Raw genomic sequence first — 20204 nt, 5'->3', positions numbered from 1 at the left:
AAACCTATTGTACTGTACTAAGCAAAAGTATACGGCATTCACAGTCGATGGCAGAGCAACTGGCTGAGAACTATCACAACACATGGGGACGAAAGAAGAAGCTGGAACTACAGTCTAAAGGTTTGAGAGAACTGATAAAAAAAACACATTACTACATCAAGACAAAGTAGTTGATTAATTAATTCAGATTTGAATTTGCTTCGGTGTGTATTTTATAGGAGGTGGAACCCATCCTTTGCTGGTGCCCTATGATACTCTGACTGCAAAGGAGAAAGCACGAGACAGAGAAAAGGCTTATGAACTACTGAAGTTTCTGCAGCTCAACGGATATGCTGTCACAAGGTTCAACTATGAATTACTTATACAAAACTGAAGATGTGTAACTTTGTGAAGCCAATGTGACTCTATTTTGTTCCAGGGGTCTGAAAGACATGGAGTCTGATATTTCATCTATTGAGAAGAGATTTGCATATGGTTTCCTGCAAAAGCTCCTGAAATGGATGGAAATTGCTCAGGAATTTATTGCACATTTGGGTACCCAACGCTCCTGTTGTACCATTTTACATTTCAAGTATAAGTTGAATGTTTATAGGTTGTTTTGTATTTATGCAGAGGCCGTCGTGAGCAGTGGACGTGTAGAGAAGTCTCCTCATGAACAAGAAATTAAGTTCTTTGCCAAGGTAAAGCTTTTTGTGCAGACATAGGCGCATGCAGCTCAGTGATTTTGTGTGTTTGTGTAAACTCTTAATTCTTTCTTTGCCAGATCTTGATGCCTTTGATTAATCAGTATTTCAAAAACCACTGCCTCTACTTCTTGTCCACACCTGCAAAGGTACTTGGCAGTGGTGGACACTCATCAAACAAAGAAAAGGAAATGATTGCAAGGTAACAATTTACACATTTTCTTATGGAGCATAATAATTAATGTAATAATTTGTCCACTTTTTTTTATAATTACAGCATATTCTGTAAAATGGCTGCACTTGTGAGACACAGAGTCTCTCTCTTTGGTAAGATATTTATTCATGTATTATTAAGTGTTAGCTGTGACTTTTTGCTAAAACATACATAAATTGCCAGGCACTGATGCCTCTGCCATTGTCAACTGTCTTCACATTCTGGCACGGTCACTGGATGCAAGGTAATAATGCTTGTTTAGTACAAACCCTCTTGGTTCTTTTCTCATTGTTTTGTTTTTCAGGACTGTGATGAAATCGGGACCAGAGATTGTGAAGGCGGGGTTGCGATCGTTCTTCGAGAGCGCAGCTGATGACATCGAGAAAATGGTAGAGAATCTAAAACTGGGAAAAGTATCTAAAGGAAACCAAGTAAGTACAGTTGCCAAGCCTTAATAGTTTTCCAAGAGTATGACATGTAAACTAGTCCTACTTTACATTTTTCCCTCAAAGCAAGTGAAAGGCGTGTCCCAGAACATCAACTACACCACCATCGCCCTGTTGCCAGTCCTCACATCCCTGTTCGACCACATCGCTCAACATGGTTTTGGGGATGATGTTATGTGTAAGTTCGATTTAAAATGCTATTGAGATTAATATAGTCAGCATGACCTCCCTGTTTTGTTGTTTGCAGTGGATGATCTGCAGATGTCATGTTATCGTATTATGTGCAGCATTTACTCTTTGGGGACAGTGAAGAATCCTCATGTTGAGAGGTAATGTTTTCCAGGTGTTTGGTCAATGGCTATAGTTATTATTTATAGTTAAAGGGATATTTCAGGATTTTTGACATAGGGCCTAATTTCCAATTCATCCAGAGTGTTGTTGATTTCTGGAGATTTAAAATAAAAAAAATTGTTAATTCATGCAGTCCTTATATTTGAAGAGTTTAGTGGTTGGTGCTAGGCTAGTGCTAGGCTAGTGTATGTCGATGGTAACTAGTAGCCTGCAATAAAAAAAATCTGACCCAAGCACAGTGCACCTAAGGAAAATCACTTTTAACACCAGACTGCCAATATAAATGTCTGTGTTGACTGATTTTTTTTTTTTTAATATAACCATTTTGCATTTAAAATAACTTATTCTAGCCTAGCACTAGCCAAATATCTCCAGAAATCAACAACACTCTAGAAAAGGACTAGGAAATGAGGCCCTATGTCAAAAATCCTGAAATATCCCTTTAATACAGAATTGTCACTGTTATTTCTTATTAAATTGATTCAGAGTGTATATACAGTTGTCTATGCCAATGCTAACTGCTTTGCTTTTAATCGGCATGTACAGACAGAGGCCTGCTCTTGGGGAGTGTCTGGCCCACCTCGCTAATGCTATGCCAGTGGCCTATTTAGAGCCACACCTAAATGAGTTCAATACATTCTCTGTCTACACCACAAAAACGCCAAGGGAAAGAGCCAGTAAGCATTCACACGATCCAATGCACGATATAATAAAGGTTGAGAAATATCTACAATCATTTCTCTTTTTGTTAAGTTTTGGGATTGCCAAATGAGGTCCAAGAACTGTGCCCTGACATCCCAGAACTGGACACCTTATTGAAGGAGATCGGAGACTTGGCAGAATCAGGCGCGCGGTACACTGAGATGCCCCACGTGATCGAAATCACGTTGCCCATGTTGTGTAACTACCTGCCGCGCTGGTGGGAAAGGGGTCCCGAAAACTTCCCAGAGATGGAGGGCCAGATCTGCACTGACGTTACATCAGAGCATCTCAACCAACTGCTGGGAAGCATCATGAAAATAGTCGTTAACAATCTAGGCATTGATGAGGCCTCTTGGATGAAGAGACTGGCTGGTGAGTAGGAATTTCACAGGCTGTACTTTAACTTTGTTATAATGTTGTAATAAAAAATACCAGACTTGCTCTGGCTCATTTACAAAGCCTGACTTGCTAGCAGAAAGTCATTGTTTTTAGCCTTATTCAAACTTCTTCACTCCCTCTTTGGAAGCTGAAGATCAGTTCTCATGTATATGAGCATAATACATGACAACCTCAATAAATCCATTTCGTAGTCCCTCTGGGGCTAATACAAGTGTTAATGGAATGATTGGGGAGTCTTTCATCTCCCCCTGATGTCTCTAGCCAGAAAACCACAATTGCAACTTCGCTGCCTCCAGGTTGGAGGTGCAATACACATTAATAGCATCACGAAGAAGAAGCTAACAGGCTAACGGGCAAAGCTAACTGCGGGCTAGTGCCACTTAAACAGTATTTACAGCCAAGTTTGAATGAAAAAAATGATCTCCAGTGTGTAATTGGATGTACAATATCCATCTCTCCCTTTATCTTTTCTGTCAGCGTAGTATTTACTCTCACGGACAATTAATAAGTAAAACACGCAACATGCTACGACACCTGCAGTGGCACTTATGGCCTCTAGGGGCATGAGTTACTTAGTGCTGTTTTAAGTTATAAAATATGAAATTAAACTAAATAGAAATTCTCAGACATCCAGGTGGCTGATTCAATCATGTAAATTCAAACAAAAACAACTGGACTTACATGTAAAAAGACGTCAAATTCAAAATTAGGGTTTAAAAGTCATGAAATTAATTGTGCCAAAATCAAAGCCATGCCATTAAAGCATTAAACTGGATTCAAGGTGGCATTAACTCTACTAAACTTCTTGGCAAATTATGACTTTGCTCAAGTATTTTTACTGTATAAGTTGATTAGAAATACCAAAATTATGTTATCTGAACATATTCTGTTGCATTTCTGTCTGAAATTGACCTTTTTCTATTGCCTAAAAGTTGCCCGTTTTGTCCATACCAATTATCTTTCCTCTGTTTGAAATGTTGCAAGTCTTATAACTGTACTAATAACTCAGTATATACTGTAATCTGCTCTATTGCACTATGTGGTATGTCCGCACTTAGATCCACTGCTATCACTTATAACTGTATCACTTTATATCACTTTATCACTTTATACACCTTCACAATATGTAAATCCAATCCCGTTGTTGTTCTATGTCAATTGTTGTCGTCTACCATATTTTACCTCTTATATTTGATCTTATTTATTTTAATATTCTTATGCATGCCCCTAAAGCCGTATAGTTTAAAGTTGTATAGCTTATTTTTATCTAAACTCTGTGTTATATGTTTCTATGTTTAATATTGCACCTCTCACCGAGAAAAAATCCTTGCTTGTGAACCTGTTTACAAACAATGGCAATAAAAACTTTTCTGATTCTGATTCTGATCAAGACATGTATTGTTTGCATTTAAAAGCTTAAATTTGACTTGCCTCTATAAACCTTGAAATTAATGTTTTCTTTTAGTGTTTTCTCAGCCGATTGTGAGCAGAGCGAAGCCGGAAATGCTCAAATCCCACTTTATTCCAACAATGGAAAAGCTGAAGAAACGCACTTCAAAAGTAGTGGCTGAGGAAGACCATTTGAGAATGGAGGGAAAGTCGGAGGGAGACGAGGAAGATGGCACCATACGAGATGAGTTTGCCGTCCTCTGTAGAGATCTATATGCTCTGTACCCTCTGCTTATCCGATATGTGGACAACAACAGGTGAGACATCATCTTAGTATTAGTGGTAGTGGTGGTTGTGTTTAAGCTAAATATTTGTCATATTGCGTTTTCAGAGCGAGGTGGCTGACCTGTCCAGACCCCGATGCGGAGGAGCTCTTCAGAATGGTTGGAGAAGTCTTCATCTTCTGGTCTAAGTCTCATGTAAGTTTGAACTTTTTTTTTTTTTTTTTAGCATACAGTCATTAATTTACTGCATTTTTATGTGTGGATCTCTGTGTGTGCAGAACTTCAAGAGAGAAGAGCAGAACTTTGTGGTGATGAATGAGATCAACAACATGTCTTTTCTGACGGCTGACAGCAAGAGCAAAATGAGCAAGGTCAGTTTATCACAGGCTCTATGTCCGTCCACTCGTCTTTTTGTTTCTTTGTTTTTTTTTACATTTCAAAAATAGATTCAGTTTGTTATTTGTTTTTATAATGTGAAATCTCTGCTTATTGTTTGTGTATTGTCACAAAAATATTTCCCCCTGTGTGTATAAATGTTTTAACTTAGGCTAAAACCTGTTGAAGTGGGTGTTAACATGATGTTCTCTTTGACTGTCCCTTGTCTCTTCTGTTGGGTTTCCAGGGCGGGGACTCAGAGGTTAGACTTTGTTTCTGCACGTCCGCTGTGCTGATCGCATGGCACCTCACTTTGGGGGAGCTTTTCATCAACCTCTCCAGCACACTGGCACAACTGATCCACATATTGCAAATAACTCAAATAATTGGCACATGCTTAAACTTGAGATAATTTAGTGCTTTTACTGAGTACAACCTTTTAGAGGTGTATCTGCTTAGTCATGAACTCTAAAAGCCTAGTTAAGAATGTGCCATTGCTGTATATGTATATCGTGTTATTCTTAGATATATAAATAGAAGATAAAAATCCTAGTCAAGCCTTACTTCGGAGAAGCAGCAGATGCAGTTTGTATCCACTTACACTGGCATTAGTGCTCCACTATCTTGTCCTGTGCTGAGCACAGAAGTTAATACTACAGCCAACATCCCCACATTACACACATATCGTAAGTGGACAGAGGGCTGCCCCCTGAGGCCGCTGCTCTGTCCTGCCAGTGTGCAAGGGGGGGAGTCTGGAGGCGCTTGATGAAAGTACTCAGCTAAAGTTGGGCTCATGGCACTGGGTTCAAGGCTGGACAATCTGCTGCCACAAGAGCACCGTGCCATCACCCAGAGACACTGAGTTTGCTCTTTTTTGAACATAGCCGGAGTCTTTCTTTCAATATGTCTTGTGTATTTTTCTTATCCAAGGTTGGATGAAATGTAGCTTTTGTAATGCAGCTTTTTGCCTTTAGGGGGTGATGTTAGTCTTCTCTGTGCTCTTTCTTCTTTCCTCCCTGGAAATGCCATGGCTCAACATGGTTTAGTTTCCTACAAAGTTCCTGATAAACACACCCACTAACATTTATATGTAAGATAACCTTTGCTAATTTCCCTCTTCAGCTCAGATTTGCTAAATCTAACCAAGACATTGATTTGTCGTGAAACACAAATGATCCCCTAAATGTCTTGTTTTGTCTATCACACAAACACACCTGGCATCAAGATTCCAAGAAATTACACTTGTACACTTCTATATTTTCACTTTCCCATTGTTATATTATCAAAAATATTTACTCTATTTTTTTTATTGTAAGAAAATACATATAATTTACATTATAAGGTGACAAACTTGTTGTCTATAAATATCTTGTATCCTTGATGCAATAGCTGTCCTTACACATTTTATATGCATTGTTTTCTTGCTTGCATTAACTTAATTAAAATACACTGTATGACATGTGTATGGTTCATGCTAATTTCGGAGGACTATAGAAAGAGCAGATAACAGGAGGACTTAAAGCATATACCGTCGCTTGCTGGCATTAACATCCTCATTATTAGAAGTAATGCAGCTAATGCTGAAGTAGTATCACTAGTACTCACTATAAGTTGCCTAAGACAAATGGATTTACTTTTTACAAAACTGCTTCAGTGTGTTTGCTATGTGAACGACTTGATTGAAAAATATGTGTTGCATGCCTTTTGTCCTTTGAACCTGTTCCTTTCCTCAATATTCTGTTTCCTGTTATTCCCTCATAACATGGCCTTTTCCTATTCCTGTAATAAACTTAAACCATGGCAGTGTAAGCTTTAGGCAAACCCCGCAATAAGTGGGTTATTCTGACAGTTTTTAGTCAACTGGGTGTAGAGGTTCAGCAAAAGGGCTGTACATTTGTCCCAGTGACTACCTGGCTTTCTGTCACATTCTCAACGGATAAAAAAAAAAAAAATGTTGGTCTTGGTATCACCTCTTTGGCACATTACGAGATAGCTTGAATGCTCTTTAGATCATCTCTCTGCATTTCAGGGTGGTGGCTCCGATGCAGAGCGAACCAAGAAGAAGAAGCGAGGAGATCGCTACTCTGTGCAGACGTCCCTCATTGTGGCTGCTCTCAAAAAGATGCTGCCCATTGGACTCAATATGTGCTCCCCCGCTGACCAGGAGCTAATAAACCTGGCCAAGATCCGATACTCACTGGTAGAATTTAGAAAAATGTTTCAACTTTAATGCAATGCTTACTTTATTATTTCAACCTGGCACTGCTGTATTTTGTAGAGGGACACAGATGAGGAAGTGAGGGAATTTCTACAGAACAATCTCCATCTTCAGGGCAAGGTGCATGATCAAATTTGAAAAAAGTAAATCGTCTAATCGAGAGTGCGTTGTTTTCAGATTTGTGTCTATGTTTTTAAAAAGGTGGACAATCCTTCCATGCGCTGGCAGATGGCCCTGTACAAAGAGATGGCAGGAAAGGCAGAAGACGCAGACGCTCCTGTAAAAGTTGTGAAGAGAGTACAGGAGGTTTCTGCTGTCCTGTACCATCTCGAATTGGTAAGTGTCTATTATGTATTATTATATTATTTGCAGGGTTACTGAAAAGTGTTTTTTCAAACCTTGTAAATAGACAGAGCACCCCTTTAAGTCAAAGAAGATGGTGTGGCACAAGCTCCTGTCCAAGCAGAGGCGCAGGGCTGTTGTTGCATGCTTCAGGATGACGCCTTTGTACAACATTCCAAGGTATTTACGCTGGAGGCACAACTGATAATTATCATTTAAACATATGCAAATTGAACTGACTGTTTGTGCACTTAAAGACACAGAGCTTCAAATATGTTCCTTGAAGGCTACAAGCGCAATTGGCTTTTCACCGAAGGTTATGCCTTTGAAGATCGAATGATCGATGACTTGTCCGTGAGTGTCACCATCTTAGTCATTTATATGTCTGTGTTATTCCATTTGCCTTTGTTAATATTTCCTCTTTACAGAAAGCTTTGGAGCAAGAAGTAGAAGTAGAAGAGGAGGAAGAAAGAGAGTCGAAGCCTGATCCTCTTCATCAACTCATTTTGCATTTCAGTCGCACTGCTTTAACAGAAAAGAGGTTCCAAGTTGTTTATGGAAATGCATTTTGTCACAATGGGCAAAGAATTCATTTTAGTAATTCGATCTCATCTTTTTGTTCTTGCGCTACAGCAAACTAGACACAGACTATCTTTACATGGCATATGCAGATATTATGGCAAAGGTAAGTCACACTTTTAGAATAAAGATTGCAGTCGAGTAAGATGTAGCAAAAAATGTGCTGCTCAGTTTTTGTTTACTTTTATAGAGTTGCCATATTGACGAAGAAGAAGAAGGGGGAGAGGATATGGAAGGTGCAGAGGATGAGATGTCCTTTGAGGTGCGACAGTCAGAACTGGTAATGGGCGGCGAGGGGCTGGGACAAGGACACAGCGGTAGCTCTCGACGCACGAGTGATCCATCATCAGACATCACTTCACAATCACATCTCTCCTTCTCTTTTTCCTCCGTTTGTCTTTGTTTGCATTATTTGGTCCAATCCAGTTAATATAGTAAATATATATATTGAAAAATGTGTAGTGATTCTGATTAATACCACAATTTCAGTCATATAGATCTTTACAAAAGTTTAAAAATATTTATTTAAACTCAGAAGTAACTTGGATTGGATCCAACTGAATGATATTTGCATTATAACTAAATACAGAAACTAACAACAAAACAATCTACTTACAATCGTTTACGCCCCACTCAATAAAGCCAGGTTTAGACTTTCATGGAATAGAATTTATAGCCATTTGCACATGTACAAAACAGTACAAGCACATTGGATTTTTTGTGCATTTCTTTAGAGCAGGTCAAGTCATAAAAAAGTTTTATAAATAGTAAAAACACATATCTAAAAAGGCATCAGCTTAGGTTGCAGCTTGAATAATATATAGAACATCCCAATACTCTTGAGTGTTCTGCAGTTAATACAGTTATGGGTGTGTTACTTTATGACACTAAGCTACCATTTCTAGTTGGCACATGCCTTTGATCCATTCCCTCCCAGATTGTGTTGACACACAATGCTGCAAGTTGCAAGGCTTGTTAGCATTTACTATACTTCGACATGGAGGATAGCATACCAACTTGGAGGGCAGTATATTAATTTAGTTGAGGGTAGTGTACTAAAGCGGTTTATCACCACTGTCTTGTCTGTTATAATTAAAACCTCAGTCACGTCCAAGGATTTATATCAAACTGGGAGTTGGACATGTGAATCCTAAATATATTCAATGGAACACAGTGTAATAGATAAAATTAAAAGTACCATTCCTTCTCCCAGTTTAAGCTGTCTTTCTCTCCATCTTTCCATGTCATTTCTTACACCATCATAACAGTGTTAAATAACGGCATGGACTGTTCAGTGTCTCTCTTCACTCACCACTGACAGACTACAGAGAAGAAAGTCAGAATAGCACATAAACTGTTCTCCCCACAAATATAGAGTCGCACACATTACATGTACTATACGTGTGCTGCATACACTACATGAGTCTGAAAGAAGAGGTTTAACAGGTTAGGCCTGAAGCCCTGCGCACCACACATAGCGGGTAGACCACAGCCAGGCTTATGTGGGTGGAGGGAGGCTGGGTGGTGTGGGAGGTGGGGTGTCTGAATGGGGAAGTGAATGAGCTTTTTATTACACTATAAGTCTTCTACATACTGTATGAATCATGCATAAGTGTATTATTATAAGTGATCATTAGCTGGCGGCGTTTTCTGTAGTCTAACGTTTGCTAGATTTAGCAAATGTGGAAAAGTAGTCTAAACACTTCATATTAACTAAGGTAGTGGGCTGAATGTGTGAAAGAGTAGCGATTGCTGTGTAAATATTAACTACATTGCAGGGCTGGACGAGGTAAGTAATCTCTACAAGGACGATATTTGTGTAACTTGATTATGTCTCAGATACAGCAAACATTTGAACATTTTGGATGTCTGTGTATGCAATAGAAGTGTTAATATTTAATTTGGTTCTACGTGAGTTAAATGTTCATATATATTATGTTCACACTCTTCAGGAAAAAGAAATGGAGAAACAGAGGCTGCTTTATCAGCAGTCAAGACTTCACAACCGTGGAGCAGCGGAGATGGTCCTTCAGATGATCAGTGCCTGCAAAGGTTGGATTTCTGCCGTTTTGTTGCTCTATCTAATCTTTCACACTTTTGTTATAGAACGTGTATTCATATTTTAATTAGGTGAAACCGGTCCGATGGTATCAACAACTCTAAAGTTAGGTATTTCTATCCTGAACGGAGGTAACTGTGAAGTTCAACGAGTAAGTCTCTAAGTTACATCACTTAGAAATTGGAAAATAATTGAAAGTGCCTTTGAGACTTTTCTTACCTTATAGAAAATGTTGGAGTACTTGAAAGACAAGAAGGATGTGGGCTTCTTTTTGAGTGTCCAGTCTCTGATGCAGACATGCTGGTGAGTTCTACAACAGACTAATTGTATCATATCTGTTGAGGTTGTTGCTCTTGCATCGTTTTTGTTCCATACAGAAAGTGTGTCAGAACAAATTATAATGATTGTCAAATAGCAGATGGCAGAATTTCTCCTCATTTGTTTTTTCTTGCTCTGCATTTGCTTTATTTTGACACGCACACCTCTATCTGCCGTATTTCATTCAATGCTTTCTTGCAGTGTATTGGATCTAAATGCCTTTGAAAGACAGAATAAGGCTGAGGGGCTCGGCATGGTTTCAGAGGAAGGCACCAGTAAGTTGCAATACCCCATACTTTTTCATCTTTCTGATTATATGTCGTTATCGAGTTATCTAAACAGTATATGGTCATTAGATCATACAAAAAAAATCACAGACTGCAATAATTTACCCAAGCAACAGTTTCTATATCCAACATTTTTTCACTGATGCTGGATGTTGAACTATACAAGATAGGAAGTACTGCATTATTGATTGTACAGTACACACTTTAAGATGTAGACTGAGGTTCAGATATGCTTAATGATTTCTATCACCCATTACTGAGAAAACAAGGGACTGATAATAGTCATATTTACCGGGTACGGATTGTTTTAATTGAATGTCAAGTTTCCTAACCTTAAATACTATTAACATAGAGTAAAACACTGTAATAGCTTGCTTTGTTGTACACTGTAGCTAAATATGATTCGATCGAACTTGATCAACCATTTTGTCACCTAATTGTGGAGGCCCATTGATAATTCTTTTAAATTTCCATGGAATGATGTTAATCCTCGTCCTCATCTCAAGTCGTCTTCTGTTGTCAACAAACTGATCCTCTCTCCCTTCCCCATGATCACTGCCACCTCTCCCTTGTCCCACCTTTCATGGTCCTCAGACATGAACCGAGAGCGCGGTAAATCACATTTCTATCCACCTGTCTCTCTTTCTGTCACTGGCCGCTGTCCCTATGTTGCCATTTTCTTCCTTCTACACTATATGCTCTAACACTTTAGTTACGCCAAAAGAGGACTGGCTCACTTGTCCATCTCTCATCTCCATTTCTGCAAAACCTGTCGTCTTTCATTTTTAATAAGATAAAAACAAAATATAGTCTAATTTCATTTAAAAACACTAAAACCATGGGTGGTGTTTTACCTTCTTTTTGTTCTTTTTTTTTTTTTTACTCCTGTGCACTCATTTTAAGTCTAGCGAGATCAAACTGTGTGACCAACGATTTCACAGTGACTCGATCTGATATGAATTAGTCATGTATCATGGTTTGATGGACACTGACCCAGTCTCTCTTATCATCTTGGTTGTGCATGCATTTTGCCTACTCAGCCGTTGGTTAGGGTCAAAAAGCAAAAATTGATCCTGGAAGATACTGTGTGCTGTTAATGCACATGAAATGGTTAGACTAGTTGCTTTGACTAGTTGTCCAGGTTCACTGTGTCAGTATAAATGTCTACAACTGTGCATTCTGCTTTTTAGTATTTGTGTATTGTATTTTATATCTGTTGCCATGTCCTATCAGTGTCTTTTGTGCATGGTGTTTCTGATGAAAAGTGTGTCCGTGAAGTCATGAGAATGATCATTTTAAAATTGTACTTCTGAGTACACAATAGTCCAAGTTCTCTTTTCATTCACAATGTCTGGAAGTCTTCAAGTGAGCGTAATTTGGATGCAATGTTTTCCATGAGCTAACTACAATCATGGAGCACTTTGAATCTTAGAGTAAGATGACCACCTTAAAAAGGAATAGAAGTTGTGCAACAAGGTGCAACATATTTTAAAATTGTTGCTACATATTTTTAGATTTAAACTTTAATATTAGATCAACTTATATTAACATTTATTTTGCTGTTTTGCCATACCGCCTTCGCTCTGCCCGATCCTGTCAGATCTCAGAAGCTAAGCAGGAAGGGCCTGGTCTGTACTTGGATGCGAGACTGTTTGGGAACATCAGGAAGCCTGGGTGAATGCAGTGAGTGAGCGGCTGGTGATGATCATAGGGGCCGATGGCACAGACTTGTAGCCTCGCTTCCATCAGTCTCCCCCAAGGGCAGCTGTGACAGTACAACAGTAGCTTACCACCACCGAGTATGGAGTGAATGAATAATGACGACAGTGTAGCGCTTTGAGAAAATTGGCAATACAGGCTTGTAAAGCGCAGTATTCCAATCCAGAGAGATAGTAGTAGTAGTAGTAGTAGTAGTAGTAGTAGTAGTAGTAGTAGTAGTAGTAGTAGTAGTAGTAGTAGTAGTAGTAGTAGTAGTAGAGAAAGGAAAAAGAACACACTCACTTGAAGACCTTTCAAAATAATGACAATTTTTTAAAATATCATTCCATTTTTTTCTTGCCGAAATATTACATACTAACTATTGTTACTCATTTTATCATTTTCTTTTCATGAGATACATTTGGTCTGGTGTGTGGGTTTGCAGTGTCACATACTACTAAACCTCAATCAGATTTCATGGTAAGTTATACAGTTCATGTTTTGTTTTTTTAATTACATTTCTCACAATTACTCATTTACACGTATTAACATGAACTGTTTGTAAGAGTGTGTTAACCTAATTCAGTGGGAATATAAAGTTTTCTCCTTTTCTTTTTAGATGAAAAAGTCATGGCTGACGATGAATTCACATGCGACCTCTTCCGCTTTTTGCAGTTGCTTTGTGAGGGTCATAATAATGGTGGGTGCAATAATGTCCACAAAAAAAAAGTCAATTAAGCATTTAACTGCATTAAAACAAGTAAAAGTCTGCATTATGCCATTACAGATTTTCAAAACTATTTGCGGACACAAACGGGCAGCACAACAACAATCAACATCATCATCTGCACAGTGGATTACCTTCTTCGACTGCAGGTTAAGTTTTTTTTCATCAATTGTTGTTTAGTTTGGCATTATTAAAAAAAAAATCATAGTTATACTACAGAAAGGTAAACAATGGGCCCTCTGTAGATTATTCTGATACCCTCAAGCATACTTAACTTAGCTCGTCTTCCCAGTGTGTCAAAGCTCTTCATTTCAAAATGATTCAGTTCTTGAGTATTTACCATCAATTTCATGCATTCAGAGATTTTGTTTAGTCCTGACATTGACCCTGTATAGGGCAGAACAGGTCATATCCAGAAAACACATTTCACTTTTGGAACCAAACTAAGTGTATCTTAACTTAAAGGGACTATACGGAGTTTAAAAATGTTAAAATTATGTATTTTCCTCCCCCTACATGTTCCAGCCATGTCCTAATGTGTAGAATGAGCCCAGACCTATTAGCCACAACTGCCTCTAAAATCCTGCACTGTCACTCAAAAGGTGTTAATTCGGGTCCGAAATGCCGTCATGCACGAGTTTAATATAGAAGCTGCAGTTACGCATAAGGCCTGAGATGGCAGTAGTGAGTATACAATCACAAACTTGCATCTAGCCCCTTTAACTTAACAGAGATCTATGTTTTATTAGTGTGAATGAAGGCACGATCTTTGTACCTAAAACTTTTCTCAGGAGTCCATCAGCGATTTCTACTGGTATTATTCTGGCAAAGACGTCATTGATGAACCAGGAAAGAAGAACTTCTCGAAAGCCATGACTGTGGCCAAACAGATTTTCAACAGCCTCACAGAATACATACAGGTGAGTCTGAGGAGAATTACTGTCATTTTTGTTCGTTGTATGTTGGTCCTGCTTTAACAGTCTGTTGTTTTAGGGTCCGTGCACTGGCAACCAGCAGTCCCTGGCTCACAGCAGACTTTGGGATGCAATTGTTGGCTTCCTTCATGTTTTTGCTCACATGATGATGAAGCTCGCTCAGGTAAGGACATAGTTACATTGTTTTGCCTTTTGTTTGTATGAATATACAGTGGCTTCAGAAAGTTTTCAGACCATTTTTACTTCTATGTTTTATTATGCAGCAAGCTGATACAAATCATGTACATTTATTTTCTATGAATAAAGATTCTACACTCATAACTCGGAATCAAACATTATTAAAAATAACCATTTACCACTGCAGACCCATTCCATTGCACACAATCATATTTGTGCTGTTTAACATTCATAAAGGTTTAGGCCTTTGGTAAACTAAATTCAATGTGTCGTCCTGTTACAAAAAGCATTACGTTATTAAGCATAAGAGAATTTTAACATTTATCAAGCTTCAATGAATATCTTAAAAATAAATAAAGAAACCATTATTTTAACTGTTTTTCTACTTAAAAATAAATAGCTAAATAGATCCACAGATTAAGGTAACAGATTACTACTCAATTACTGGTGCTTAGTAATACTAAATGTAAAGTATTAAGTATGAGCGGACTGCTGCAGCAGCATTAATGTGCTTACATCCCACAGTGGTAATGAATGCATACTGAGGTTACATAGAGTGGCTTTAAAATAAAAAATAAAAACCTCTATAATTACTTTGGTCACTGTTAGGACTGTGCTCAAGTATTACATAATCTTGATAATATAGAGTATTGGCAGAATAAATCTCTTACGTAATAATCTCAGTGTTGACCTATTTGCAAGGACAGGGTTATAGTCACAGCTTGAACAGAGCAGACAGGTTTCTCAAGTATATTTTCTAAATAATAATAAAAAGTACATGTGTGTACTTGCATATAATCTTCTTATTGAATTCAAAATACTTACTGACAGAACAAGGTCACATCTTTATCCCACGAAGTATTCACACAGTTTATTTGTACCGCCAGTATGGTTTAAAAGTGCTTCCACATTTTATTGTTTTAATATTTAATGAACAGCCTTTAAAAAACACAATGAACAAATGAATACTGAATTAGTATATGATGTTATATTGTTTTCTTAAGGGGAAGAAATACAATATAAAAGTGTGGAACCACTGCAGACCATGTGGTGAAACATGTTACAAATAAAAGGTTAAAAATACTTTGAGGGTATCTCATGACTGAAGTCATTCTTCAGGATGACTGAGGCCTGATTCCGTGTATTGCATGTATAACCGTGTACAGTGTAGCGCGCAGCATTACTGCATCCCAGAGTCCCACGCTCAGCAAACTCTTAACACAAGAAACGCCTAACACAACGCCTACAGTTCAGCCAGCGCCACCTGTTCACACTTTACACCATAGGTCATATACAAATTTAGTCATTAAGGTAATTGTATGTTCAAATGTATGTTCAAAAGCTGAATAATAATTATCTAAACTGTCTTCCACATGGTCATTGCAGGGTAAAGTATGTATCTATTTCACTATCTATTGATGTGATAATGTGTTTACTAGTCCAGTGTTGGTTTCTCTTATCAGGCTGTTTTAACTCACCTGCTTCATCAAATGGCGCTTTATGCTGGAAAGATGCACTTAACGTACGTTGTCAGGAGCATCCTTTTTGTGTCACTCATCGTGCAACCAACATGTAATTGATTTAGTGATGCAGTGGTTTTATATTATTTGATATTTTGACATGTTGTAGGAAAATATACAGTTGTCTACAGCTTGAGCAAATACAATAGCACCTAAATTGTGTTGTTTTTTTGAGTATATCCATTAGTTTCTTTGAAGCTGAAGCAGGTGACTGAAAAACTCCCTGAGAAAGGGTTTGACTTTTAACTTCCACTGTCAGTTGGAGTAAACACTTTAATACAATATTATTTGACACCACCCTGTGTTTAACTTAAGTTACTCTTCACTAAGCTTTGACTAATACCGAATGCCGATGAATGTGCTTTTGTTTGTAGTGGATTGTTTATGGCCTGATGCTTTAGATGTAGTATACACTATATAAATGTGCCAGTGTAATGTATATTGCACACATTTAAAACCAAAGTATAAGATAAACATAGACAACATTTTGCACAGTTGTAACAGGGATAAGAATAAAGCATGTTAAGTGCTTTAACGTCTCTGAATGCTCAGTGCATGATGATGCACTACCATATTATTTCACAAAATATGTACACATTCAAATTCTTTAAAGGTTTCTCTGTTATTATTATTTTATAGGCTCTAAATAAACTTAAGCTTTCCAGGTGTATTTCCAGCATGAATTTGAAATCCTCCCTTGTCCTAAATGTGAATGTTTTTTCCTGAGCACAACATCCTAAATCAACTATTAAATGTTGTATTGATTTTTTTTTTTTTTTTTGCTGAAATGAGGGTGTAATAACCACAACTTCCCGACAGTCTCGATCCCATGTGACCAATGACCACTGCATCTTTATGAGAGTTCTCTTAATTTTTTATTTGTATTGGAATGCACTATAAGGGGATTTTCTCTCATTAGGATTCAAGTCAGATTGGTTTGCTCAAGGAACTTCTTGATCTTCAAAAAGACATGGTCGTCATGTTGCTCTCACTGTTAGAAGGTACAAGTTTGATTTAAACTATTTTAGCTATTTTGCTGTTTTCAACGTTCAACTATAAGTTATTTTTCAGGAAATGTGGTGAATGGCACAATAGCCCGTCAGATGGTGGACATGCTGGTCGAGTCATCTAGTAATGTAGAGATGATCCTCAAGTTCTTTGACATGTTCCTCAAACTCAAAGACATTGTGGCTTCAGACGCTTTCCGCGATTATGTGACCGACCCACGTGGGCTCATATCCAAAAAGGACTTCCAGAAAGCTATGGACAGTCAGAAGCAGTACTCCCCCTCAGAGATCCAGTTCCTCTTGTCCTGCTCAGAGGCAGATGAGAACGATATGATCAACTACGAGGAGTTTGCCAGCCGCTTCCAAGAGCCCGCAAAGGATATTGGCTTCAACATCGCAGTTTTGCTGACCAACCTGTCCGAGCACGTTCCCCATGACACAAGACTGCAGAACTTCCTAGAGCAGGCTGAAAGCGTGCTCAACTATTTCAGGCCTTTTCTGGGCCGTATTGAGATCATGGGAGCGAGCAGAAAGATTGAGCGCATCTACTTTGAGATCAGCGAGGTCAACCGTAAGCAGTGGGAGATGCCACAGGTGCGAGAGTCCAAGCGGCAGTTCATCTTTGATGTGGTAAACGAGGGCGGCGAGTCCGAGAAGATGGAGATGTTTGTGAACTTCTGCGAGGACACCATCTTTGAAATGAACATCGCGTCACAGATCTCAGAGCAAGAGGAGGAGGAGAAGGGTGAGGAGGATGACGAGCTTGAGGAAGGTGGGGCGGAGGTAGGGCAGGGCGGAGGAGCCGGGGGCGGAGAAGAGGAGAGCAATGGAGAGGAGGCGCCGCCCGAGTCCAGCTCCGCTTTTGCCGACTTCATCAACAGCACTTTAAGCTTCTTGAGCATTTTCACTTTCCGCAACCTCCGGCGTCAGTATCGCAGGATCAGAAAAATGACCCTAAAGGAGATTGTGGTGGCTCTGACAGTCTTCTTCTGGACCATCCTCATGAGTATCCTCCTCTTCATCTACAGCGTGTGCAAAGGCATCTTCATGATCATCTGGCAAACTCTGTTCGGGGGCGGGCTTGTCGAAGGAGCCAAAAATATCACAGTGACTGAGATCCTTGCGAGTATGCCAGACCCGACTCAGGACGATGTGCACGGGGACGGTCCAGGAGAGCTGCGTCCAGGAGAGGAGCAGGACACGGGTGGGGTTACAGACACCGGGGAGACGGGGAGTGGAGAGGAAGAAGAGGAGGATACTCAAGAGAACGAAGGTGGCAGGATCCCCGGTATGGATGCTCCCGGTGGGCTGGGAGATATGGGCATTGAGGCCACAGTGGAGCCCCCTACACCTGAAGGCACCCCCATAACCAAGAGGAAAATGGTAAGTCTTTCCATGGAATGACAATCAAATCAATGGAATATGATTATTGTTTGATTGAAAAACAATACGTTAGATATTGCCATATTATTTTCAGCAACCAGAGGAGGCGGATGGTGGTCAGAAACCTCCCGAACCTGCTCGAATCGAGGAGCCCCCTCCGGAGCCCGAAAAGGCTGAGTAAGACGCACTATGAGAACTATTTGCATGTTTTTTAAATGTGTGGGTCTTATTGTACTTTGTTTTCCTTTATTTTAGTGCTGAAAGTGGTGAAAAAGCAGAAAAGGAAACTCCGGTTAAGGAGGAAATACAACCTGTAGAGCCAAAGAAACATGCTGCCAAAAAAGACAAGAAAACAAAACGAGGAAGTGGTTTTCAGATTTGGAGTGAACTGGAAAATCAGAGAAACAAGTTTATGGTTTGGGATTTAGTCACGCCATAATGCTGTCAACACAATTGTAAACAAATTAATATTATTTTTCTCTGTCTGCAGAACTACCTGTCGAGAAATTTCTACAATCTTCGCTTCTTGGCTCTCTTTATTGCATTTGCACTGAACTTCATCCTTCTTTTCTACAAGGTTAATATTAACTGCTTGGACAAGTTGCATTTTGGCCCCACATTAGTCTTAATAAGATTGTATTTCGCAGGTGTCTGAAAGTCCCCCCGATGGAGAGGATATGGAGGGCTCTGGGTTCTCTGAGGGCAGCGGTCTATTCGAAGGGTCCGAGCTGTTTGAGGGGTCCGGAGATGACATGGAGGGATCGGGATTGGGTGATGGAGAAGAAGATGAGGAAGATGTTCCAGTTTATTTCTATTTAGAGGAGAGCACCGGCTACATGCAGCCCACTCTGTCCTTTCTCGCTATTCTGCACACTGTTATCTCTTTCATCTGCATTATTGGATACAACTGTCTCAAGGTACATGCAAAATAATGAAGACGCTTCACCCACATTTTAATTTATTGGGACTGACCGCAGGAATTATGAACTAAAATAGATTTAAAAATGCCTTCAGATTCCACTGGTGATTTTTAAAAGAGAGAAGGAACTTGCCCGAAAGCTGGAGTTTGATGGTCTGTACATAACAGAGCAGCCGGAGGACGATGACATCAAAGGCCAGTGGGACCGACTGGTTCTAAACACACCGTATGTTCTCACTCAACTCGAATCAGCTTCTGTCCCGTATTAGCTATGGTGTAAACACTCATAATGTGGATTTGTATCTTTCAGCTCCTTCCCAAACAATTACTGGGACAAGTTTGTCAAGCGAAAGGTATTCAAGCTATTTGATTTCTCCAAGGGCTCTGTTGCAGTGTTCATGCTTTGCCTTTAGTGACGACGAATCTGGTGTAGTCATGTTCTATGGGTTTTAGAAGAAGATATTTTCCATGTTTGAAGGACCAAGGTTTTGGGAAGACTTATAATGAAATGACACAAAAAATCTGATGTCATAATATAGATACTTCTCTTTATCAACCACCTGCACTAGAACTGAAACTGAAAGTTTTTTTGTGGTCTGCTCTAACTTAATTTTTATTATTTGTACTTTTTCCCCCTTAAAGCTTTTTTTTAAATTCATTGTATATAAGATACCACTATCTACTATTTAATTGATTGCACATCTCCTGTCTTTTTTGCACACCTTGAGTGTTTCTTGAGAGCTGATTTTATAAGTGAATTTCTCCATTGTGAGATCAATAAAGGCTTATCTTACTTGGCCACCGGAACAAATTTTACAAGCCAATTCGCAAAAAAGATAAAAAGTGATCTGCTGTTTTATTGTGAGTAGTGACGAGATTGAGCAGTACTGATATACAACATAGCTGCTCGTCATATAATTACTGTACAATATCATGAAAAAGTGCATTCACTTCTGTAACTCAACTTAAACTTTGAAACTAATATAAGATAGACTGATTACATGCAAAGTGAGATATGTATAGCCTTTATTTGTTATAATTTGGATTATTATGGCTCAGTTTGTAAAAAAAACCCAAATTAAAAAATTAAAATTAAACATTTTTAAAATTAGTTTCACATTTTAAGTTGAATTACAGAAATAAATGACATTTTTCATGATATTCTAATTGTATGACGAGCACCTGTACAATG

The 20204-nt window shown here is 38.9% G+C and overlaps 1 protein-coding gene across 1 annotated transcript in view; it reads left to right on the top strand.

Annotated features, from left to right (window-relative positions):
• LOC306970759 (ryanodine receptor 1-like) overlaps nt 1-20204 on the top strand; it is a gene marked incomplete at both ends in the record, with an annotated part of 45771 nt that overhangs the window by 22840 nt on the left and 2727 nt on the right. Inside the window, 40 exons of the mRNA XM_079566787.1 lie at nt 45-120; nt 219-342; nt 419-534; nt 613-680; nt 764-885; nt 961-1010; nt 1081-1141; nt 1202-1328; nt 1410-1521; nt 1591-1672; nt 2241-2371; nt 2448-2768; nt 4261-4501; nt 4576-4663; nt 4747-4839; nt 6873-7043; nt 7122-7181; nt 7263-7397; nt 7471-7583; nt 7661-7757; nt 7832-7944; nt 8037-8088; nt 8173-8262; nt 9935-10034; nt 10113-10192; nt 10268-10344; nt 10561-10634; nt 11241-11258; nt 12964-13044; nt 13132-13220; nt 13863-13991; nt 14065-14169; nt 16623-16704; nt 16775-18093; nt 18188-18270; nt 18349-18508; nt 18584-18670; nt 18741-19010; nt 19108-19238; nt 19323-19365. Of these exons, the coding sequence (XP_079422913.1) occupies nt 45-120; nt 219-342; nt 419-534; nt 613-680; nt 764-885; nt 961-1010; nt 1081-1141; nt 1202-1328; nt 1410-1521; nt 1591-1672; nt 2241-2371; nt 2448-2768; nt 4261-4501; nt 4576-4663; nt 4747-4839; nt 6873-7043; nt 7122-7181; nt 7263-7397; nt 7471-7583; nt 7661-7757; nt 7832-7944; nt 8037-8088; nt 8173-8262; nt 9935-10034; nt 10113-10192; nt 10268-10344; nt 10561-10634; nt 11241-11258; nt 12964-13044; nt 13132-13220; nt 13863-13991; nt 14065-14169; nt 16623-16704; nt 16775-18093; nt 18188-18270; nt 18349-18508; nt 18584-18670; nt 18741-19010; nt 19108-19238; nt 19323-19365 (5571 nt within the window). The remainder of the gene's footprint in view (nt 1-44; nt 121-218; nt 343-418; nt 535-612; nt 681-763; nt 886-960; nt 1011-1080; nt 1142-1201; nt 1329-1409; nt 1522-1590; nt 1673-2240; nt 2372-2447; nt 2769-4260; nt 4502-4575; nt 4664-4746; nt 4840-6872; nt 7044-7121; nt 7182-7262; nt 7398-7470; nt 7584-7660; nt 7758-7831; nt 7945-8036; nt 8089-8172; nt 8263-9934; nt 10035-10112; nt 10193-10267; nt 10345-10560; nt 10635-11240; nt 11259-12963; nt 13045-13131; nt 13221-13862; nt 13992-14064; nt 14170-16622; nt 16705-16774; nt 18094-18187; nt 18271-18348; nt 18509-18583; nt 18671-18740; nt 19011-19107; nt 19239-19322; nt 19366-20204) is intronic.

The sequence above is a fragment of the Gobius niger genome, assembly GCF_951799975.1.
Source record: "Gobius niger genome assembly, chromosome: 11".
NCBI lineage: Eukaryota > Metazoa > Chordata > Actinopteri > Gobiiformes > Gobiidae > Gobius > Gobius niger.
The sequence above is the reverse complement of the archived record's forward strand: the minus strand, read 5'-3'. Positions and strand labels throughout refer to the sequence as shown.